At 43.3% G+C, this 22,487-nt stretch overlaps 1 protein-coding gene across 5 annotated transcripts in view; it reads right to left on the bottom strand.

Annotated features, from left to right (window-relative positions):
* gpc3 (glypican 3) overlaps window positions 1-22,487 on the bottom strand; it is a 118,601-nt gene that overhangs the window by 16,542 nt on the left and 79,572 nt on the right. For 4 of the 5 annotated variants that reach the window (XM_037078088.1, XM_037078091.1, XM_037078090.1 and 1 more), the window contains exons 7-8: window positions 17,693-17,804; window positions 1,405-1,597 (exon numbers count right to left, since the gene is read on the bottom strand). In XM_037078088.1, the coding sequence (XP_036933983.1) occupies window positions 1,405-1,597; window positions 17,693-17,804 (305 nt within the window). Of the gene's footprint in view, window positions 1-1,404; window positions 1,598-17,349; window positions 17,573-17,692; window positions 17,805-22,487 lie in introns of those variants that run through there. The other variant, XM_037078092.1, reaches the window with a different exon arrangement.

The following is a 22,487-nucleotide window of genomic DNA, read 5'->3' on the forward strand; positions in this document are numbered from 1 at the left end:
TTTTGTTTAAAAAGCAAGTCTAGGTGCTTTTTAAACACTATGAAAGCTTCAAAACACTCAATCCACAGAGAGATGCACAAAGCCCCTTTTCAGAAACTGTGCCTTCAAACTAGCTGTTCGGACTTCCGTGAGGTTGTGATGGCACAATGATACAGTCGTCGTCATGCTGCCATCACAGCTGTCATTACAAAAACACCAAAGGGGCTTTTCTGCTCGCAATTTCGGCAGCACCTAGTCAAACCATGCCGCTCTGATTTGTGCTTTCATCACCAATTTCACTGAGTTGTGCCATGCTGTGTCAGGGACGACCCCTCTCCGGAGTGGTCTCACAACCTCAGCCAATTTATGATGGCCCCCCTTCTCCCCCTCATACAAGTGTGTGTTGAGAGACATATGTCTGTGCAGGAGACCTGAGAGAAATGTGTTTCTTTAAAAGTCTCTGTGGGATCAGCGTTCAGTGCTTTTGTAGCTTCTAACGGAATCTCTTTAGTTTCGCTCCAGTGTCCCTGATTGTACTTTCAGACATCTGCTGTGTTTTATTGTTTCATTGTGTTCGCTTTCAGCTGTTTTAGGGGCTGTATTAATTTGCAGGTGAAACCCAACATTTCTTGACTTTCCTGCTTCATAACGAAAGCTTTTAACTCACAAATTAACAGGGGATTTTTATTGTAAATAATTCAGAGGAAATGGAACTTTTTTATTACAATTTCAAAGAGCTTTGTTAGAGCAGGTTTCCATAATAATATAATAAGGAAGAGTAACTACAGTCAAAGAGGAGTGTGTCATCGGTTAAAGGTAACTCCACTAATTTTACACTTTAAAGTGTGTTAAGAGGTCTTGGGGGACTACTACTGCAAATGTGAAAATAATTAGTATGAAGGTAGGTGACTTCATTACCCACAATGCAACTTATCTACTGAGTGACATTACCTAGAGGCAATTTTTCAGATTCCGTGCGGCTTCCTTTGCAGCCAAAGAAAAATGTAATTTTTTTTTTCACATGTGCAGTAGTGTTGCCCAAGACCTGTACAAACACTTTAATGTGCAGAATCCCTGCCGCATGGGCACAGTAAAGTTCCACAGCAGAGCTGATGCAGAAATGTGGTAAGCGTTGCTCAGGCCTGTAAGGCTGACCAATCACAACAGGCTGGACATTTCAGGAGTTGGGCCTTAAAGAGACAGGCACTAAAACTGAGCATTTAGACCGAGGGTGAATAGAGGTGCTGCAGCAACAGACAGTATGAGAAAACAACAATTTTTTAAAATATTAACCTGAAAATGAGCATAATATGGGACTTTAAATGTCTTTCGAAGGTATCTGTGTGGATGCCGCACCTCAAATAACGCCACACAACCTGTATTTAAAGTGAATTTTGAGATCCAGTTTGAATACACGTGTCTAACCTGAAAAGATGCGTAACCGTTTGCGCCTTGGTGGCGGCCCCAGCCCTGACACTCCAGCGCACTCATCCTCATCATCACAGTCACCGCTCTCGAATCCCTCTTCCCCCTCGTCGCTCCATCCATCCACTGCTCCGCCAGCTCCACGCGACCGGGCTCTCCACCGCTTCTCAGACACCGTCACCAGCCGCAGCAACTGTGGGACAAACAGGAGGAGGTTAAAGGTAGTGAGGTTAAAACACTCCCAGCCCGTCCATGAATCACTCTGTGGCCGGAAGGTGCGTGTGCATTAATGGTTTTAACAAAGCTGTGAAAATAAATAAGGAGTGTCTCTTGATCTGAGCATGCACCGTGTGATTATGACGGTATGAGGGGGAATTCCAGACAAAAACTCTGTGAGATCTAAAAGAGGTAGTATTTACCAAACTACAATTATAATCACCAGGCAGGAAAACAGTTTTGTTATCACTGCCAGTTTTGTTATTTTCGTCCGAACGTGATTCATTCAAAAGGTTGTGGCTGTCGCTCCATGTAATTTACTGGTAGAAAAAGAAACTGTTGGGCGGGCAGGCAGACCGGTGAGATTGTGTTGTTCCTGGCAGACATCATTGTTTTGAGTGGTTGTCTCAGGGCAACAGGGATTCAATAACAGCGCAGGTCCAAGAAGACATCGAGGTTTCAAGATCTAAAATGAGCAATGTTGATTTTTCTAATATTCAGACCTCAGCTTTATATCTTAGTGAAGCCCAATTTCAGGCTAGAAAGCTCTTTTGCAGAGGAGACCTGACCAAGGTGACAGGATACAAAAATGCAGAGAAAAAAAAATCAAAATCGGGCAACAAAAAAATCAATGGACCAAAAGCTGTCGAGCAAGCAGAGCTAGTGATTTTTAACAGAGGATGATATAATTTGCAACAGAATCTTAATCCAGTTTGGCCTCTAAGTTGTGAAAACAGTTCTTGTTCGACTCAGATATTTTCCCGTGTGATTTACAGAGGCTCATAATGTGTTGAGCAACACATACCAGAAGTGTTTATGGAGAACTGTGGTTAACTAATCAACACATAAATAATACAGATATGTCCAAGAGCTGTAAAGCTATATCGTTAAAATCGCTGAATTCATCTTGACCGAGTGCAAAGGAGGGGAAATAGCGAATGTTGAAGGGGAATATGTATATCTAAAAACACAACAAGTTCCACGGTATGTTTTCTGTTGTGTACGCAGAAATATGAACAGCCTATCCTGCCCTGTATCCACGGGTGATAAACATGTGAGCGAGCCTGGAGACGACCTACACGGACGCTCTCTGACCATCTTCCAGTCTCCACAACATCACACATGATTGAGGGCCCTGCCAAAGTAACAGATGTGCTAAATTCCATCCGCCTGCCCTCTGAGCCTCCTTTCATCTCACCGCTCTGCCTCCCTTGTTTGTTTTTTATTGATTTCCTTCCTATCTGCATACGTCAGCATGCATTTTTTGTTGTTGTTTTTGGTTGTTTTGGCTGTCTGCGGGAGAAAATTGAGTTCATATGGGCCTTGTCTCAGGTCAGCTGCAGCATAGACAGACTGTGTGTGTGTGTGTGTGTGGGAGACAGAGCGTGGAGGTATAAAACCTCAGAGCTAATCACAGAATTACGTCAGCCAGAAGATAAACAACTCTGTTCCCTTCGTCTGCGTATACAAACCAGTCAATCTAGGCTTTTACAAGTGACATAAAATCTAAAGTTTAGAAAGGGAACACACATCACCTTGTTCCAAGCACGTCTGCCCGACAATCCTCCATTCATTTCACAACATTGAGGCCATACACGCAGGATGAGCACAACATTTCTAACAGCCCTGGTCACTCGGAACCGAGGGATGGACAAACAGTAAGTCACAGACAGGACGGCCTGTGCATACCAATATTTTCACTTCTGTTAGTCGAGCAAAGCGCCACCTGTTGACAGAGCAGAGCCCTCAGGTGGCCCAGAAACAAACCCTCCGCTTGATGAATGGACGTTTAATGTACTGGACTGTTTTGTTATAGACACAGTTGTGTTTGCCCGCATTTGCCAGAGGCCTATGTAGATTTACTGATGTCCTCAAATTCCTTCTCATGGTCTGTATCTCGGCAACTCAGTTGGGCTTTGGGAGTGGAGGGGTGCCTCACAAACCAATTAAAAGACAAACAAACCCTTGTAAGGCAGGGAGAGAGAAAGATGTGGTTCGGGGTATTTCAGAACAAAAGCTAAAAAAAGGTATGAGGAGCGAGGGGAAAAACATTGACAGCAACTGTCGTGCCCCTGTTTAGAGCTGAGTCTGAGTGAACACTGCCATGTGTAACTCACCACCTGCCAGCATACACAGCAACTCCCCTCGGCACATAAACAGGCGTGCTGTCCTCCGATTCACTGTATACTGAAGTCAGAGCAAAAGACTGTGAGAGTCTGCAGCCATGCTCTGAGTTTGAGCATGCTGCCCTGTGGCAGGTAGCATGCTAACATCTGCTAATTAGCTTTAATGATACAATGTGTGAGATGTGGCCACCTGTAGAAGGTCACTCCAAACAAATAGGGGTGGCATATTGCCAGGGTAACCACTAACTGCTGCTCACTATACTCTTTGATGTAGCTATCAATGGCTGCAGATACCAGCTGCTGTTAGCTACTTATTTTGGTTAGCTCAGTTAGCTGTGCAGCTATACATTTACTCACTTGAAGCAAACAGCATTGAAGTCTATACGCCACAGTCAACAGGGCTCGACTTAACCAAGCTCAGTAGCTTGTAGTGAAGACGGCTGTATCAGGACTGACAACAGACTCTGAGGTGATGGATGGTTTTTTTTTTGCAACAGTATAATCATTACTGAGAAAGTGTGTTTAATGACAAGTCACTGAAGCTTGTCTTTGTTCAGTAAAAGAGAGACATGGTATGGTGGTAATTTATTTTTCTGTTTAATAAGTAAGTTAGGTAAAATAACATTTCCTTTATTGACAATTTCTGAGGTGTTTTTTGTTTATCAGACAGCACAGCTAAGTGAGCCTGTGAAACGTATACAACTTGCAGTTAAGTATTAAAACAAGACAGGACAGCCCGGGGCTAGACATCTCTGGTGTACAATAAACAGACATATTTGACACAACATCAATATTGTTGTTACTTTATACACTGTTGATAATACTACTTTTTGAACACTTGAAACAAAGATTATGGCTATACAACATACACAATGCATCACAAAGTACAGCAGATGCTGATGGGCTCTGTTGTGCAGATATCTGGTGAGTATTGGACAATTTGGAATTTTAACCGGATGATGGCGCTAGATGGAAAAGGTGAGGAAAAGGGATGGTGGTGAAGTGGTTACAATTCATTTTGAGAGGAACATGACTGTCTGTTCCAAATTTCATGAAAATCCATTCAAAATATTGGTGGAAGCACTTGGCATAAGAGTGGCAAAAGAGTAAAATTCTGTGGATCACAAAAGTCTTGTTATACAACACCTCAGAACTATGAACTATGTCTGCACAAACACTTTCCAGTAAAATACAAAAAATGTATACCCCGTGGCAATGTTAGAAGTACCGCGGATACATTTCCAAGGAACCATGATTGTCTGTACAAAATGTAATGCAATCCATGGAGTTGAGATATTTCAGTCAGAACCAAAGCGGTGACCGACCAACTGACCGACACTGCCAACAGAACAGCATCTGTGGAGTTCACGTTCATAAATCAGAATCCAGTTTCATGTGAGGGGAAGAAGGATCAGCAACAAACGAGCTATAAATAGCAGCAGATGAACAGCAGATTAAAGAATAATAAAAAAAAAAAAAGGTCTTTGGGGAAATTGAAAAAAGAAATTGGCTGCGTGATCATAGCAGAGGTCTCAATGAGCCATAGCAGCAGGCCTTGCCCTTGTTCACGGGACGGGTGGCAGGGCAGTACCTCTGTGGCTTCTGCCCACTGGCCGGCTGCCACGGCTGTGGTGGCGGGGAGGGGTGGGATATATGTTTGTGTCGAAAGTGACGCTGTGCTTTTGGCATGGCTGAGCCGCAGCGTGATCCGGTAAGAGCTTTCAGATTTACCACAAGAGGGAGAAACCTCAATTCGCTCTGGGCTGAAATCTTCTGCAATTAAAAGAAAAACCCAAAGCAAGAGGAAGCAGAGAGGAAACAAATAAAAAAGAGACTTTTTTTTTTTTTGGAGGAACGCTCAGTATGTTTTCAATTAGGAGAAGAAATCTGGCGCTCTCACTTTTCTCTTCTCTCTTATTCTGTGTCACTTCGGGAGCTGGCCCGGACAGACAGCTGGACACACACAACATGTAATCAGGGCAGCTATAAGGCATCCCGCAGGCCACAGGGTTCACCTCCCCTTAACACAAAAGCATAAGTCACACCAAGGAAACACCGGCTCAAAGGCTGCACACAAAGCCCAAACATGTGGCCGATTGCTCAATGCAGGCCAGCCCAGACAGAGACACAGAAACCGCAAGTCTGTCACTGCCTCCCACACATGACATGAACTCCACACAGGGTCACTGTTCGACATGACAGCTGCAACTGAGCCCCGGAGCCCAGCCACTGGTGGACCTAATGAAAATCAACCTGCGCTCACTGATCATCAGCTGTGGTCTTTTTACATGAGCTGGCAGTGAGATCCTGGCTCACAAGTGACCATAAATCAGGTCATACAGGACAGAATCGGAAAGATAAGAAAAACACGCGAGTATAGAAACTACTGGAGTGATTCTGGGAGTGAACGAGGAGAGGATGACTAATGAAGACAGAGCATGGAACCGGGCTTCTTGTCAGCGTGTGATTGGGATCAGCCCCTGTGTTTTGTCGTCCTCTCCACGCACAGGACATGTCTGGACACGCTGCTCATGACTCGGCCCAGACGGAATCTGCTGCCCTGAATGTTTCTATCAATGCCTCAACACATCTTGTCTACAAATCTAATCTACAGACCTCAAGGTTCAGGTTCCCAAACAGACCACTGCTTACCGTACGCTCATAACAAAAGCCATGATTTCACCGTCTCATGTTGATGCTTTCCATAATTGCTCTGGGTTGAAGGCTTAAAACGCACACAATCAACACGTGCTGTTTTTAGTATGACAAAGTGATGAAAACCGCTGACCTGATCCTGGGGTTCATACTCTCACAGCATTCTGCCTCAGAGAAAGTGGTCAGATGGTTGTGTGTAACGTGAAATGAGTCATGTTTTGTGACAAACCCAGGGAAAATTATCATAACTCTGCAGTGTGCTGGAAGGAGAGTGGTTCTGGTTTTACATTCTGCAACTTCACTGTTTTGGTTCAATCTCAAACCTTTCATCAATCTCATTTTCAGCCACAGATGACTCTAAAAAGGGAATGCAGACCTGGTATTTACAACCGTCCTGAATGATCCGAACACAGGCGAACAGTTTTATGCCCATCAGTTCACACCTGGCAGTAAGGAGCAAATAAACTCATACATTAATGGAACAAAGGATACAATGTTTCTTTTTTTTCTTCTTTTTTTTTACACTAATAAAAAAATATCTTCATGTTTAGTATTCACTGAATTAACAATAAGGCCCAAATAGTAAAGAATCAGTTGTAGAAAACATTAAACAGTTTATTAAGTTTCTCCGAATGCCACATCTCACAAAACTGAGTGTTCTTTAAAGGGAGTCTGGGGACTTTCTCCATGGGCATCAAAGAAGTAGCCTTTTATGGGTTACTTTAACTGTGTTTGCAAAATCTGATATGTTTGTGATTAATAGAACGTATAAATGCTTCTTTCATAAATTCAGTGTAAATGATGAACTCTGTTGAAACTGTGTTTACAAACGGCTGCTAGATGTTGGCAGGTAAGACAGACTTTCAACACAGAAGCAGACAGGCTGCTACAACTTTATTTTCATTAACTAAAACGATTCAATGTATTGCATTTAATTCTGAATTTACAAGAGTAATTTTGAATTTGCCGTAGCTGTTTACAAAGTTCTGTTTTGAAGCCCTGATGAAGACCTGATGGTCGAAACATGTTGCCTTTTTTAAATTATTGCCCTTCTAATGACTTAGCCACTGCAATAAAGGCTTTTTAGTGTTTCCTTCATCGTCTCTTGATTTTTTCTTGGAGTGTCTGGATTGCATTTGAAATCACATTTTTCTCCCTTTTTCCAAGAACTTTTTCGCCACCATTGTGTTTAATAGATGAACCATCATCGTCGTCTTCTCGTTTTTTCTTTGTTTACAAACTTTGATGAATTTCTCGTCACACAGCAACTTAGAATCGTGTGATTTATTAGGGGCGTCTGGGGAAATTGAGATTACTAGTTCAGTGGTTAGATTAGTGTGTTCCTCTCTGCTACTAACAGGGGCAGGTTGAGAAAGCCCAAACATTTCATTTATATTTAAGTGAACTGAATGTTAGACAGCGTGTGGTCCAACTGTCAGCTGAGTAGGCGGTTCTTCAGTGTGGCTCAGGACACTTGTGCTTACACACTGTTAGAATAATGACATCATAGCCGAATGTGTTCCAGATGATCGTATCCAAAATGTGTCCTCAATACGTCTTGGTGGTGCTGACACCTGCGCTTAGTAGCTGGTAAATATAGTGGATCATTTAGCAGCTTATGAACCAGATATTTTCTTCAGGAGTTGGTGGCGATAAGATGAGACATAAGAGGGAATAATGGACTTCAATTCATCAGGTGGCCCGAAACACAACTTCTAATAAATGCTAACGTTGCCATGTGTAAATAGAAACATAGTGTTAGCCATTACATTTGCTTTTGCAATCAAAATTTGGCTAATGATGATAGCCCATCTGAAAATAAACCACGGCATATAAAGAAAAAAGTGTTCCGATGAAGAAGTCAGATGATGGCTGTATTCAAACGGTTTATGATCTCTCATTTCACAGAAGAATTAAGCATAACTAAAGCAAGTGCAGCAGGTCAAAGTTCACCATGAAGTGACCTATGTTTACAACATATGCAACACATACAATCCACAGGATATGTTTGATTAACCCGAGCTGTTGTTTACAACCTGTCTAATCATCAGACTGCTTGTGTTTCTTGCCCCGCTGAAAAAAGATTTGGGTTATTTTTAACAGCGTTGCCATTCTTAAATCTCAGTAACTTACTTGGTCATTGCAATCTGATGTATCCACAAGAAAATGTGCCCAAAACGATGAATATGAGGCAGAAAATAAATTGCAATAAACTGAAGTTACGCTCGCCAAAGAGAGACTGGTTCTCAAGTGGGGGAAGTAATCAGTCATGTAACAGACAGATTTTAGGCATTGAGAGCTCTGGTTAAAAATAATAAACTGCTGCACTTTACACTGTGGCTCTAATAGTCTCCTATTTATCACAGAGCTCCTGTGAAACCACAAACATACTGTACAGCAGAGTGTATATTTTTAAACCAGTGTAGGAGCTGGTGCCCCGGTCACAGATTTAGACCAATCAAACAGATGACTTTTCAGCACGGACTATTTCTTGTGATAAATGGAGGAAATGGACTTTCCTTACACCTAATCCCCTCATGTACGCTGAGCTGCTGCGCTTGTATCAAGTTAGCAGACGTGCGGTGGAGAGCCAAGAGAATAGCAGGAGAGCGGGACTGAACGAGAGACACCAGACAGACGGACCGACAGAGGAATGACAGGAGGCACTTTCCACAGAGTGAGTCATGGAAAGCTCCTCAGCACGCTGACAGACAGAGCGACGGTTCGAACGACACTGCCTGCCCCGCAGTCCCACCAGCTCTCTCTCTCCCCGCGACTCATTACTCAACTTTTATTGAATGTGAAACATAAAGAGGAGGGGGACCGGTGCTCTCTCATTCTTCTCTGTTTTTTCCCCTTCCCCTCTATCTGTACGTGGTCGAGTATGTCACGCAACGGGAGCCCAGCCTCAGACAGTTAATGCAGACAAGATTAATTTCCTGATGTTAATACCAGTTGGACCAGAACACACAGAGGGGAAAAAGGGAGCTCTCCAGCTCTGTGTAAAACTGGGCGTGTGTCCACTCCACCTTCGTGACTAAGTCCATAAGGCTATTTCCAGATTCCCCCAGACTGGACTGAACCTGGATGGAGGTTCAGATTTTGTTGGTTTGGATATTTGTCCATCTGAAAGCTAATTAAAACTCAATATATATATTTTATATGAATTGTTACCAGAAGAACAAACGCCTTGTGTCTTCTCTGATCAAGGCTGGGCATGAATACAAAGGGTTAAGTCCCTCTGGTATCTGGTATGACAGCAATTTTCAATCTTTTTCGAGGCTAACCGAATGAAAATCTTGACTTATGTCTGTTCCTACAATATGCCTGATTGGCGGCATGGGGTTTGATAGTTTAAAAAGTCTCATTCCTGCACAGGCCACTGGTTGCTAAATCAGATTATGCTCCTCAGACAATCTCTTTTTGTCTGCTGCTCGTCTGCCTTACACGTTATTGCTGTAGTTCCCAGAGTCATGTGAGTCTATGATGCCCTAAGTTTTGACATCACCAGACCATCCCTACTTGTCCCATGATTACACCTATAGGAGCCGGCGGACACTTGGCTGGGCTTCAACCAGCTGCTCTGCTGCTGGCTATGTTGGGTTGTAGCAAACAGAAACACAGATGATAGTTTGGAGTGTGATAGGAAATAGCAAAGCGGGCTCAAAGAGGAAGATGTAGAAGAAAAAAAGAGAGAGGAACTCACAAGGTAAATGTTTCTGTCAAGATGAAAAGGCGCAGAGGCAGCGGAGTGGATGATAAAGTTAGCGAGCGCTAACACGTTGACAGGTCCAGAGAGGAGCCTCAACTCCGCTGTACCCCCCAGAGCACCATCGCCCCAAACAAAAGGCAGAGGAGGAACAGAGGAGGTCCCTGACCCTCACAGGGAGACCCTCTGATGACCTAGCAGAGACAGGAAACAGGAAGTGTGACCCCTGACCTCTTTGGAGTTGGGGGGGGGGGTCCTCTTACACAGCAACACGTGACCGTGCCCAGTGACAACAAGCCCAGGATGTGTGGATCAGATCAGAGACAGCAGCAGGAAGACTCAGCTGTTCATGTCTCTGCTCCCTGACAGCTCAAAGAAATATTCGATTAAGGGCATGAAAAGCCCACAGCACACAGGTAAAGCCGGTGTGTGTGAGTGTGTGTGCATGTATGTGGTTCCTGCTTGCCGAGCTGGCTGCCTGGCTTGTGCAGCAGGGTTTTTATAAGCCGGCTGCGTGATAATTATACCCAGTGGGGTGGTAGTGGTGTGGGAGCAAAGGGGCGGAGTGGGTAGAGAGAGGCGACCCTGACTCAGGCCTCAGGGCTGATGGGGGGGCGGGTGGAGAAGGAGGGAGTGGTGGAGGTATGGAGGTAAGGAGGAATGGGTGGCAGTGGTAGAAGGGATGGTTGGGCCTCATTAGCAGGCAGACTAATTGGGAGGAAAAGGGCCCTCACATGCTCCGTCTGACCTCCCAGTCAGCAGGGGAGAAAGCCGCGGTGGGAGAGGGGGGTATGTGTGTGGAGGTGGGTGGGGTATCTGTTACTTGGATTCTGTAAGTTAAAGAACCATAACTCCTCATAACTCCTCTGATCTCTAAACCTACCAAGCAGCCAGAAGTCTCCGGAAAAGTGAAAGGATAGCATGTGTGGCGTCCTAACAGGGATACAAACGCCCCGCAGCTCAACAGAGGTTTACACCAGGTGTCACACTTCATTTAAAGAACCCTCATGGCTTATCCCCGCTCACAAATACAGCGGCGTAACAGCCCTCCTTCCTCCTCCGCTTCCAAAGCAGTCATACTTCACACACATAAAAACGAGGAAGGCGAGAGGACGATGTGCCTGAGGGGGTATATTAAGTAACGCTTCAAAAACCCTCAGTAAATAACATCAAACAGAAGACAGCCTCTTTGACTGGAGCGGGCATAATGGCCAGGTTAGCAAGTGTAAGTTTACAAAACAGCAGGCCTAGTCTGACACCCATGGTGTCTATTAGTCTGATTGTAAGCACGCCCTGTAGGAAAAGGCCACCGCGCGCTGGCCTTGTCATGAAGCAGCTTCCATTTCATCTCTACTCTAATTACAACACATCGCACTGTATTTATTCAAAGCATATTTCAAGTGTTTTATTTATTCTATAGCCACTTGAATGCATGTATGTCACAGCTGTATATGAGCTGGAACAGTATCTGCTGTAGTTATATTCGTAATTATGTGTGCATAAGATTAACTGCTGCGAGTGTGCACAGTAAAAACTGTCCGTGTTCAAGTGTGTGTGTGAGTTATATATTAAAGAGTATATTCTGCATGAGCATGCACAAGGTGTTGAGCGCACGCTGCCCAGGCTCTGGTGGCTCGGAGGAAGTGAGACTGCGTGATGGAATTTGTGGCGCTCGGGATCTGGTTTATTTTCCACCCTGGATTCCTGTCCTACCTGCAGGATTTTCCCAGGTTCTGGCTTCAATTAGACTGGGAAGCTGGAGGAGACGAGGAGAAGGAGGAGGAGGGGGATCGAGAGGTTTAGAAGAGGGGGAGAAGGAGGAGGGAAGGGCGACAGAGCTGGAGTCTGTCACACACAACTCAGCACAGCTGGAGAGACAGAGAGAAAGGCAACGAACAGGGAGAGGGAGAGAGTAAAAGCTGAAATGTTTGAACAAAAGCTTTGGCACGCAATATGGAGATGTTATTCTCTAAATGACAGAGCAATTTTAACAGTTGAAGATGAAATAATTGTGTCTAGCCGAAAGGGATTCATAAAAATCTTCAACAAAGATGCCTTTCATATTGGTGGTATTCCAAGTGTATCTCCTCCAAAGGGTGTCATGTAGCCAAGACAAGGCTGTCAGAATAATCCCAGGAGGCCTGACCCTCCAAATGGCAAACTCATCTGACAAATGAGTGGGAAATGCTCTGTAATCAAAGACCAATCACATAATTGCTCTATTTTGCCACTAGCTCAACCATCTCCTGTGAGATTAGTCGTTCAGCGGAGAAACCCGATATGCTGGGAAGTTAAACAGATGTTCTGAAAAACAAACTCATCTCCTCAGAACAAGAACACATCACCAAAATAATATGTTCTAATTTGGGAGCGCTGACTCCAGATATGTCTCTCCGCGAGGGAACAAACTTGGCTAGATTTTTACACAATGAAAGCATTAATGTGGTGTTACAGCAAAGTTCTCATTAAAGGAGACATTTTATGTGCTTTCATTTTTTCCCCTTTTTCTTCAGTGTATTATAAAGCTTCTCATGCACGTAAAGATCTAGAAAGTTAAAAACCTGAAGTCCACACCAACAGAAACTCCTCTCTCCCACAGAAAACACTGCTCCTGAAATACCTCGTCAGTAGTCCCGCCTTTAATTCTGTGACTTCCTGACATCACAACGTCACCATGTCACACATTTGCATACTTTGTGCCTATACTCACTGAAGAACTGACGCTAACTGGAAACACGACAGAGCCAACCGTAGATACAGTGAGTGGTGCCAGCGATGCTGGCTCAGGTGTGTGTGAGTTGACCAATCAGAGCAGAGGCGGGCCTTAAAGAGAAAGGAGCTAAAACAGAGCATCTTAGAGCGAGAAAACTGTTCTGTGTGTAAACCTGTTCTTGTGGTATACCAAAATAAAACAATGAGCCTAATGGGCATAACATGTTTCCTTTGAGAGACTTGTCTGACATGTCGATGTACGCTTGTCTTTATCAGCTTTAACATACACAGGGCACCGCACACTGACAGGACCTCACACTGGAATTTGTAACACAGTGTAAGCATGCACAAAAATGTCCATGGCTCCTCACAGTCCCGCTCTGTTTAAAGATTCCAAGTCGAGAAGCAATAACCAAAGGAGAAAGCCATTTCTCTTCATCCATTTATAGTGCACAGTTCACTTGAAACTTGGCTATAGCTCAGTCATGACATCAGCTGCTTTAGGCGTGAGAAAACGTTGTTTTATAAGCCGAGGCGACCGGCTCAGAGATTTTTTTTCTCTTATGGTGTTTAGTTTAGCTTCATAGAGGCACAAAGGCAGGAGTCTCCCTGCCAGACTGTCCCTGTATCTGCTGATACTGTGATCAACACTGACAACGTGAGAAATGACACATTTCCGCTGTGTGGCTGCATTTCACAGAGCCATCGTCACGGAGCACTTAGGAGCCGAGGAATGAAACATCGGGGGGATTAAAGTTGGAAGGAAGTGGATTCTGTGGAGGGGTCCCATGTTCCCCTCACTGTTGGAGAGTGTAGCCCCCTATATTTTATGACACAGTCTTGCATGCTGTGGGCTGGGACTGATTCTCAGTTCTCAGAAAGTGGGTCAGGACAAGCTGGAAGAACCATTGATTGTGTTCACCATTTGAGCCAAAGGAGAATAATGTTCATTCAAATGGAAAACGTGTGCAGGATAAAAGAGCCTCGTAGGACTTGTAAAGACCCGTATGTGAGTGACCCGTGTCCTGAATGTAGAGCTGAATGCACATAAAGGACAATAATGTCCACATTCTTCAGCCTGCAGCTCTGAACATAGTGTACATGATGCTCAAACACTGAGACGACATCACAAGACTGAAATAGTGCAGTTTTTAATCAGCGTGGCACTCTCCTGGTCCACTTCCAGGAACATTACACATACTATCTCATTGTTGGCCTCTCCTCATACACGCCACATATAAACAGGGCAGATGAAAGTAATTATCTGTGAGTTGTGGCCCGCTCTCTCATATCAGACGGTTAATTAGTCCATTTGCTTTTAGCCCTGCAACATCCAGAGCTGGTGGTCCTTCAACAGGCTGGGAGGCGGAGACCTTGTAAAACTGCTTTTAACTAAACAACATCACTTTCTCCAGTGCCTTCAGAGGTTGTTTACAACATGCCGGCTCAGAACAGCGACGACCATGAAATACTGCGTGTAGTCAATAAACGTTTAGAGGGATTTTAAAGCAAGTTAAGAGTTCTGCTTTACATCAGTCGACTCAAGCGGCAGATATGTTTTAGCCATGCTTGTCTCTATGGATGGCTATGTCAGTCAGTCTGTACATCACTTTCATACCTCAAATGACACTTTGTATAGAGAATCATGGCACTCTGAGGATAAAATTCAATGACTTAAAAATTTCCACTGATCTCATAAAAATATTCTACATTTACTAGATGTAATTCACTCATTGATCCAGATGATATAAACTAATAACTTTAGCAATATCCGACTTTTCATCATTATTCAGGGTCCTCAGAGGATGAATCATACTATAGTTGGTGATCCTCTGCCTTAAACTCTCATACCAGGTTGACCTTCTTTCAGTTTTTAGTGAAATAATTCAACAATTATTGGATGAATTTATGTCAATTTTATAAACCTGTTCTTGTTCCCCTCAGGATGTCTTGTTACGTATAACTCTGGTGATCCATTATCATTTCACCTTACAACCTCTTCAGGTAAAAAATGTCAGTGTATCCAATTAGCTTCGGCTTTACTGTGTTTAACGCTAATTAGCAAATATTAGCTAAAAATGCCTAAAAATAAGAGGGTGAAAGCTTTAATTGAAATTGTAGTTGTTGATGATGACAAGTAGTGACTAACCATAACATTGTTCATATGGTGCATTTATTAGTTAAGACAGACTAACATGCTGAACTAATATGGTGAACATGGTAAACACAGTGCCTGCTTAGCATGTTAGAATTTCATTGTACACTTGTGCAATGACAATAAAAGGATTCTGATTCTGATGTTAGTATCATCAGAGGGCATGTTAGCATGCTGACGTTAGCATTTAGCTGTGTGCCTAAATGTAGCCTCACAACGCTGCTTGTATGGCTGTAGAGTCTCAGTCTTGTTCTTACATTAGCATGGAAACATGTTTGTTTCTAAGATGTCTGCAAATTTCAAAATGGATATACAAGTGGTTGGACAAAATATCAGGGACAGTTTACAGTATGATGAAAGCTGATACATAAACAGAAACGGCAGAAGTGAAGTTGAGTGAGCTCTCTCAGGCACAGGAAAACCTTTACTTCGTGAACTCCACGCAAGTTTTTATTGCAGGACTATTGTATTATATTGCATCACATTGTGAGGCGTTCCTGTTATTCTGTGCACCCCAGTATGGTGATGATTTATAGGAAAAATATTTGTGTAATCTGACTTCTGCAGGAATGGCTATGAGCCATACAAAGTTTTACTTCACATGAAAAATGCAATCAAGTGCAGTCAGTCTTTTGTCAGATGTTTATCCAGCCCATTGATGTCGAGATCTAAAGGGAAGTCGGAGTTCAAGCAGAAATGTGCTTTTCTCTGCTGTAAGGTCATCAGATATAGGATTAAAAGCTCCCATGTGCATTGTGAGTCTTCGTAAATATCAGGCGTTAATGTAAACAGAATCAAAAGCTCATAAATGTCCACATGTGTACCGTGTCATCAGTGCAACAAGGGAGCCAATGAGGGACAAGTGTTAAGTTACAGGGAGCATCTGATCTGATCACACACACCGGACGAACACACACATCGCTTTCATGTTTCTGAGGGATTGTCGGAATGAGCTCAGTCATTTCGCATAACTGCATTTTCTTGCAAAATCTCATCAAAAGCCTATCAGGAACCCGATCCACATGGTAAACAGTCTGCAGTGCAGCAGCAGCTCTGCTTGTAATCATATGGATACAAATGTGTGTTCCCGTCAGAGCAGGAAGTTTTGAAAGGCTTATTACATTAGAGTGCATGTGTGTACATGTCCTGTGTTTTTAGGATTAAACCATGATTCCGGTTTATTACAACTTGAGTTTATGTTTGAATTCTTGGCCATCGTTCCTATTTGTGTTATAACATCATACTTAACAAGTTAACCTGCTGAGTTCTGGGAATGTTACAAAGCTGCTGAAAAAGTCGTCAGAAGGGGCAAGAAACACACACACACGTCAGACTTCATCATTTATCCGTCCTGGTTCAACTTTGACCAAACATACAAACCAAAGACGTTATCAACTGCAGCTTTCTCGAGCAGAGAGGCATTTTTCTGACATTTACACTCACTTTTGGTTTTCCCACAAAATAAAGCGGTTTGGATAATGTCCTTGCCCTTTGTTTTGGCGACGTTGGCAGGAAAAATGGTTTCTTAAAGAGGAGCAAAGGTGGCCAAAACTATCAAAAATAAGACTTGCATTTTTATATAGTGAAGTTAACTTTTAAACCTCCATAAAACATTTAGAGTCAAATCGAGGATGAATCATTTGAGGGGGTTTGAAGAGGGAGGAGGTTAAGGAAACACCTCACGCTCCTGTTCAAGTATTGCTGCCCTCCCTTTCAGCAGGACTAAGCGCGAATGAGGTAATACAGCAAAAGCAATTGAGAAAATTACAGCGCCTCCAACCACAACCCGCTGTATTTTTCTTGAGGGTCTCTGGTTGTCAGAGGGGGAGTGGAGAGAGGTCCACAGTTGTTGCTCGGATCTCCCAGGTTGTTTAAACAGGAGAGAAGGATTGTAATCCACCGTGACAGGCCTGAAACACTCTGAGGCTCAAACCCATATACATGCAGACAAAAAACACACATGCACATAGATTTTCAGCTGGAAGATGGTGTGTATGTGTGTGTGTGTCTGTGTAGGGGGAGGTGGTAGTTGGTCAATCCGATGTGTTGACAGCTACAAGTGCAACCACCAGGAACCAGGAAACACAGACAGATCTGTGGGCTGATATATCCACAGGCAGAGGCTGACTTTGAGCCTACATGTAAGAAACTCTGCACTCTGTCAGCCCACTCCAAAAGGTGGTTTCCATGGCGACTGCAGCGCCGAAAAAGGGGGTTTGGGCCTTGATGACAGCTGGGGCTTACTGTGTGGATGGAGGACATAATTCCCATCCGTCACAACAACCCCCATCACCCTCAGAACATGTGTCCTTGCATGGTCAGCTTGTGTCTAATAAGATTTTTTTTTTTGTCTCTTTTGAACAGATGAGAGTCAAAACAAAATGTCTGTTCAGAAGTTTCATGTTTTACTGTGTCTACAAAGAGCAAGGCACTGACATCACCTTGAACACAGCACAGAGCATCATCATTTCACATCTTAACCTGTCCTGTGCTGACCCCCGCAGGAGCCGCAGAGCGAGACCCGCAGCAGTTCAGGGATCAGTGTCCAAATGTGACCAGAGAGGCAGAGCTAATGGGTAAGGTAAACCCCCAGGCCTGCACAGAGGAGAGGGACACTTGTGTGCTCAGAGGAACTGCTTATTTGAAAGTGGTAACTCACAAGAACTCTCAGGGACATAATGACAGAAACCTGGACAGCACATGCACGCAGCTCACCTGGTTGATGTGCTTGAGTTTGTCTATGATCTGGCTGATGACCGGCTCAGGAGGCTTGTTGCTTCGAGACTCGGAGCCAGGGTGCGACCGTTTCAGGCCAGGCCCAGCAAACCTGACAGCACAGGAAGGAAACATGAAATCAGTTCTCATTTTTAAGACTGTTCAGAGGATATTCACTATTTAGAGACCTCAACATGAGTGGAAGACATGATGAGCTGACCATCACTCCAGCCCTCCAAACAAGGTGTTTATCACCATCTAGTGTTGATGAGGAGAATGACAGCTCTTCTGGTTTTTCGTTTAGGGGCAGATCTGCAGAGCTGGAAAGACCATTTGTAACTCGACTCTAACAGAAGGACTAACTTCTCCCTTGCTGAAGACTTCACGTCTATAAATTTAAACAGGACACAGTAACGTTTGAAGAATATTTTTTATACCTCTAATAAAACCTCTGGGGACTGCATACTTCTTAGAAAGACACTATTATTATGACTAAAATGTTTCAGCATCAGCCTTTAGTGGGATATGGACCAGGGATGCAACTAAAGATTATTTTCAATGCTCAATCAATCTGTCAATTATTTCATTGGATGGTTGTTTGGTCCATAAAATGTCAGAAAATTGTGAAAAATGAAAAATGTTTGTTCGCTTTGCTGTCAAAGACGAGTAAAGAAACCAGCAAACATTCACATTTAAAGTTGCACATGTAGTTTTGGAAAGTGAATTCAAATTCAGAAAGGTAACATTTACAGTATTACAGGTGCACTATGGGGTATTGGGGAAGAAATTTGAATCAGAAGAGAATGATCTTCAGTGATTGATATTTTATGCCAAAACAAAAGCATCTTTGTTTTCATGATTGCATAAACTGAATAAACCAACTGACCCTAAAAGACAACACAATTGACTTGTGTTTCTAGTTTCTATTTTCAAACAGTGTTCTGGGGACCTTATTTTTACATTCTTCTGAGAACAGCTAGTTTTGGAAAAAAATTAATATGTCTGAGTTTGTATTATGACCCCATTAATACTGGAAATGTAAAAATGATAAGTTTGAATTTCTTCTTCAAAACTACATAGTGCCACTTTAAAAAGTCAAAGAATATTTATTTGATATAGTGTGCTTACATAACTGAATAAAGAAGCTGTTCTCAGATAAAAATAAAATCTGAATAACATTAGAGACCTAGAAAGCCAGAAATGTGGCAGGGTCCACCAAATATATACAAAGTAAAACTGAATTCAAATAATTTTGTTGCCATTTGTTTAATCGTTGACACATAATCAATTCAGATGAATCACTGTAACTCTTAAACGTACTCTGCCTGAGGCATAAAAATAAAATGAAACTCATGGACACACCATGAGTCAAAAACATCCTCAAAGGACTTTAACCATTACACAAAGTCTGCCTGATAATTAATTCCGAGCACATTAAACTGGCCAATTAGTGGCTTTTAATCATATCTGCTCTTAATTAGAGGACATTAGCAGAGATGTTCTCTTGTCCTGCTTTAGTGCCGAGAGTATATTTAGGCACAGCAATCAGCCTACAGGCAGGTGCTTACATGTCTCCGTGTTAACTGAGGAAACATGGCTCTGTTGACTCTTGTGTATGTTATCAGGAGGAGGAGCTGGTGAGTCTCAAACTTTCCCGCAGGTGTTGCTCCGCTCTTGGCAGTGCCAGGAATTAACCCCTTCCGAGGAGACTAACTCACTCCCGCAAGCCCGCTTAGATAAACTAGAGTCAAGATTGACAACATATCTTCCCCCGGGAATCACGGTGGATATGAACGATGGCAAGGGCAGGGGGCGTATCTCAGCGTAAATGTCATCTGCTATATTGCGGCAGATGTTGGGAAGACGTAGGACAAATGGGCCAGAGCAGGGGGAAAATGAGAAAAGGTTTGAGCCTTGAGAAATACATATATATGTGTGTGTGTGAGCGACATTGTGTGTGTAAAGCATGAGGTCATACTCTGCTCATCTCTGTGAGCACACACACACACACACACACCAAGCACACACATTCCCACCTTCCACCTGCTGTCTCCATTCATCAGTCTTCTCCCCGAAGTTAGACTTTTCATTAAACTCAAATTACATTTCCCCAGTTATTTATTCTTCTTATTAGCCAGGATCTCACCCCCTCTCTGCTGCTAATTATCACATTAATAATGGAGAGAGATGTGTGATCCATTTAGCCAAGGAGAAGAGAAAATATGGGTCGGGGAGGGAGGAGGGAGGATTAGGGGAGGGAGATTTGGGGTGAAGATAAGGAGCCGAGACAGGTTAGTGTTTCATGTGAGAGATGCCAGTCAGAGACATTATTCAGCCGTTAAAACCGTTTCTCACTGCTGATAGTCTCAGTTGTCGACTCTCAGCTTCTTATCTGATAGTTTCTATGTTATTGTTTGCAGCTATAAGAGCCGATCGGATTCCGTTAACTCCGCTGATAACCTAATCTAATCCAACGCCAATTACCACGCTATTAAATCCAGTGTGAATGAGACGCCTCTCACATCGGAATAAACAACAAAAGGAGAGTAGACGAGGGAGTGCAGGTGTTGAAGGGATACATTATGGAGTCTGACGCTTCTCACACCACCCGGTCACACTCACAGTCCCTTGGTGTGTAAACAGTGTGGTTGCTGCTGTTCGTACACTTCCTCTGGCTGAATGTCATGTCGAGAAAAACAGAATCAAATTTAGATGGTATCGTACAAAGAGCTGTGAGGGACTGTCTGGAAATTATTAGGGTGGTGAGACCTAATAACTTTTCATCTTCAGGGCTAATAATGTTTTCTTTGAACCCTTGTCTTGACAACAGATAGCCATGCCAGGGGCCTGGCTGTGGGGAGGCCTATCTACCTCTTTGGTCCAGACTGAAATATCTCAACTACAACAGGATGGACTGCCATGAAAGTGCAGATATCCACAGTGCGCATGTGATGCATGCTACTGGTGATAGTCTGACTTCTCTTATCGTGCCACCCTGAGGCTCACAACTGTCGTTTTTGAATAACTATTAAATGGATTGTCAGGAAATTAACCAAAGACATTCAGGAGGAACTGTCATCACTCTGGTGATCACAAGGCAGCATTATATCGATGTCTTTACTGAGGTATTGTGGGATCTCTGTGTAAAAGTGGTTATTGTCGCCATATTAGCATGCTGACATTAGCATTTAGCTCAAGGCAAAGCTGCGCAGCCTTACAGAGCTGCTAGCATCAACATCAACAAGGTTAAACTTTATAGCTAACCATGTTTTAATGGCTAATTTCACATCAGTTGAAAATGAACATTTTGGCACATTTAAACTGATGTTGATTGATGTGTATGTCCTGAAAAATACACATTAATAAAACTGTTGTCATGTGCATACTGCAAAGGTCACGTTGATGAGCCATGGTGCAAGTGAGAGTTGTCTTTTTGTTGTCACCTTTTATGTGACGATCAACTGAAGGCTAGTTAAGGACCAAAATAAATAAAGTAAAAAGAAAATGACAATATCTCTTTTCTCTTTTCTGACTTCCTCTCCCCGTTCATTTACAGTCCCTAAATGTGATGCTCCTAGCTGACACAGCATCTTATCTTTCATCGCTTATCACACATGCATGAGTTTACACTGTCATTAGATCCAAAAGAGCAATAGAAATGTAATGTTTGGAGTTGACACGTTTGTATCTGTTATCACAGTAATCGCTGTAACGCTCTTTGATGTGGTGAAAAGTGCTGCTCCTCTGATCTCGGCTCCAGGTGGGATGGTAAACACGCCTGATAAAAAGGCCCTAATTTAGCTCCAAAGATCAGTCCTCAAGTATCGGAGACATTCAGTACCCAACCCCTCGAGCCGCCCCCCTCCCACACCCATCCAATCTAAATTTATCTGCATGAGACAATATGAGAATGAATGCCAGGTTTGGCTCTGGAAAAGGTCCTATCTGAGAGGATAATGGAAGCTGATCCAGGACAAATCACGGAGTGAAAATGTACCCGGGGTGAATTTGCAGACATATGCCCTCGCAGATGACACAGAGAATTGCTTGCCGGGAGACATTGTAATCTCTCCATCATTTCGTCTCCTTTCCAGCCTCGCTGCACCTTCCTATCGCACTGTTTGGTCCAGCTTGTAATCATCCCCTCAGGACAGCTTTGCCCCCATGCCAACCTGATGTCTCCTCCACAGATTGAGGTTCTTTTCTATTTTTGTGATGGACTCTCTTTCAGCAGTTTGAGGAAGCTCAGAGTTTATTCTCCATCCTCTGCGGGAACAAGAGGTAGACATTAACCTCCATGCCCGATATGTGTGCCTCTGCATTGATTACATTTTATGTAATTTACAAAGCAGAAAAGAAAAAAAAGAGAATGATATCTATAACTATCTAAGCCAAATTGAAATTGGGGCTGGCTGGCAGCACCGGGCGGATGGGAAGAAGTTATGATGTGTGGAGCCAATGGACAGGGGTGAAGTGAAATATGGCGGAAACCAAATGAGGTTCTGCAGGGTGCACGGAAGATGTTGGATGAAAGAGGAAAGAACGATCGAAACAGCAATTAACTAAGCGAGAAGAAGGTGACAGCACGCCTGACATTAATAACATCCCATAGAGCCAAAGTCAAGATTTACACTCACGCTCGGTGGGAGAGGGGGGGCCCTCATGTGAAGCTCATCAGCTCTGGGCAAACTTACCCTTCAACTCACCTACACTCTCCAAGATGTGCTGGAAATTCAAGAATCAGAGCAGACTATTTGTGTAGCCGATCATTTATAAAGCCGATAAATCAGAGCAG

Source organism: Acanthopagrus latus, chromosome 18, assembly GCF_904848185.1.
Source record: "Acanthopagrus latus isolate v.2019 chromosome 18, fAcaLat1.1, whole genome shotgun sequence".
NCBI lineage: Eukaryota > Metazoa > Chordata > Actinopteri > Spariformes > Sparidae > Acanthopagrus > Acanthopagrus latus.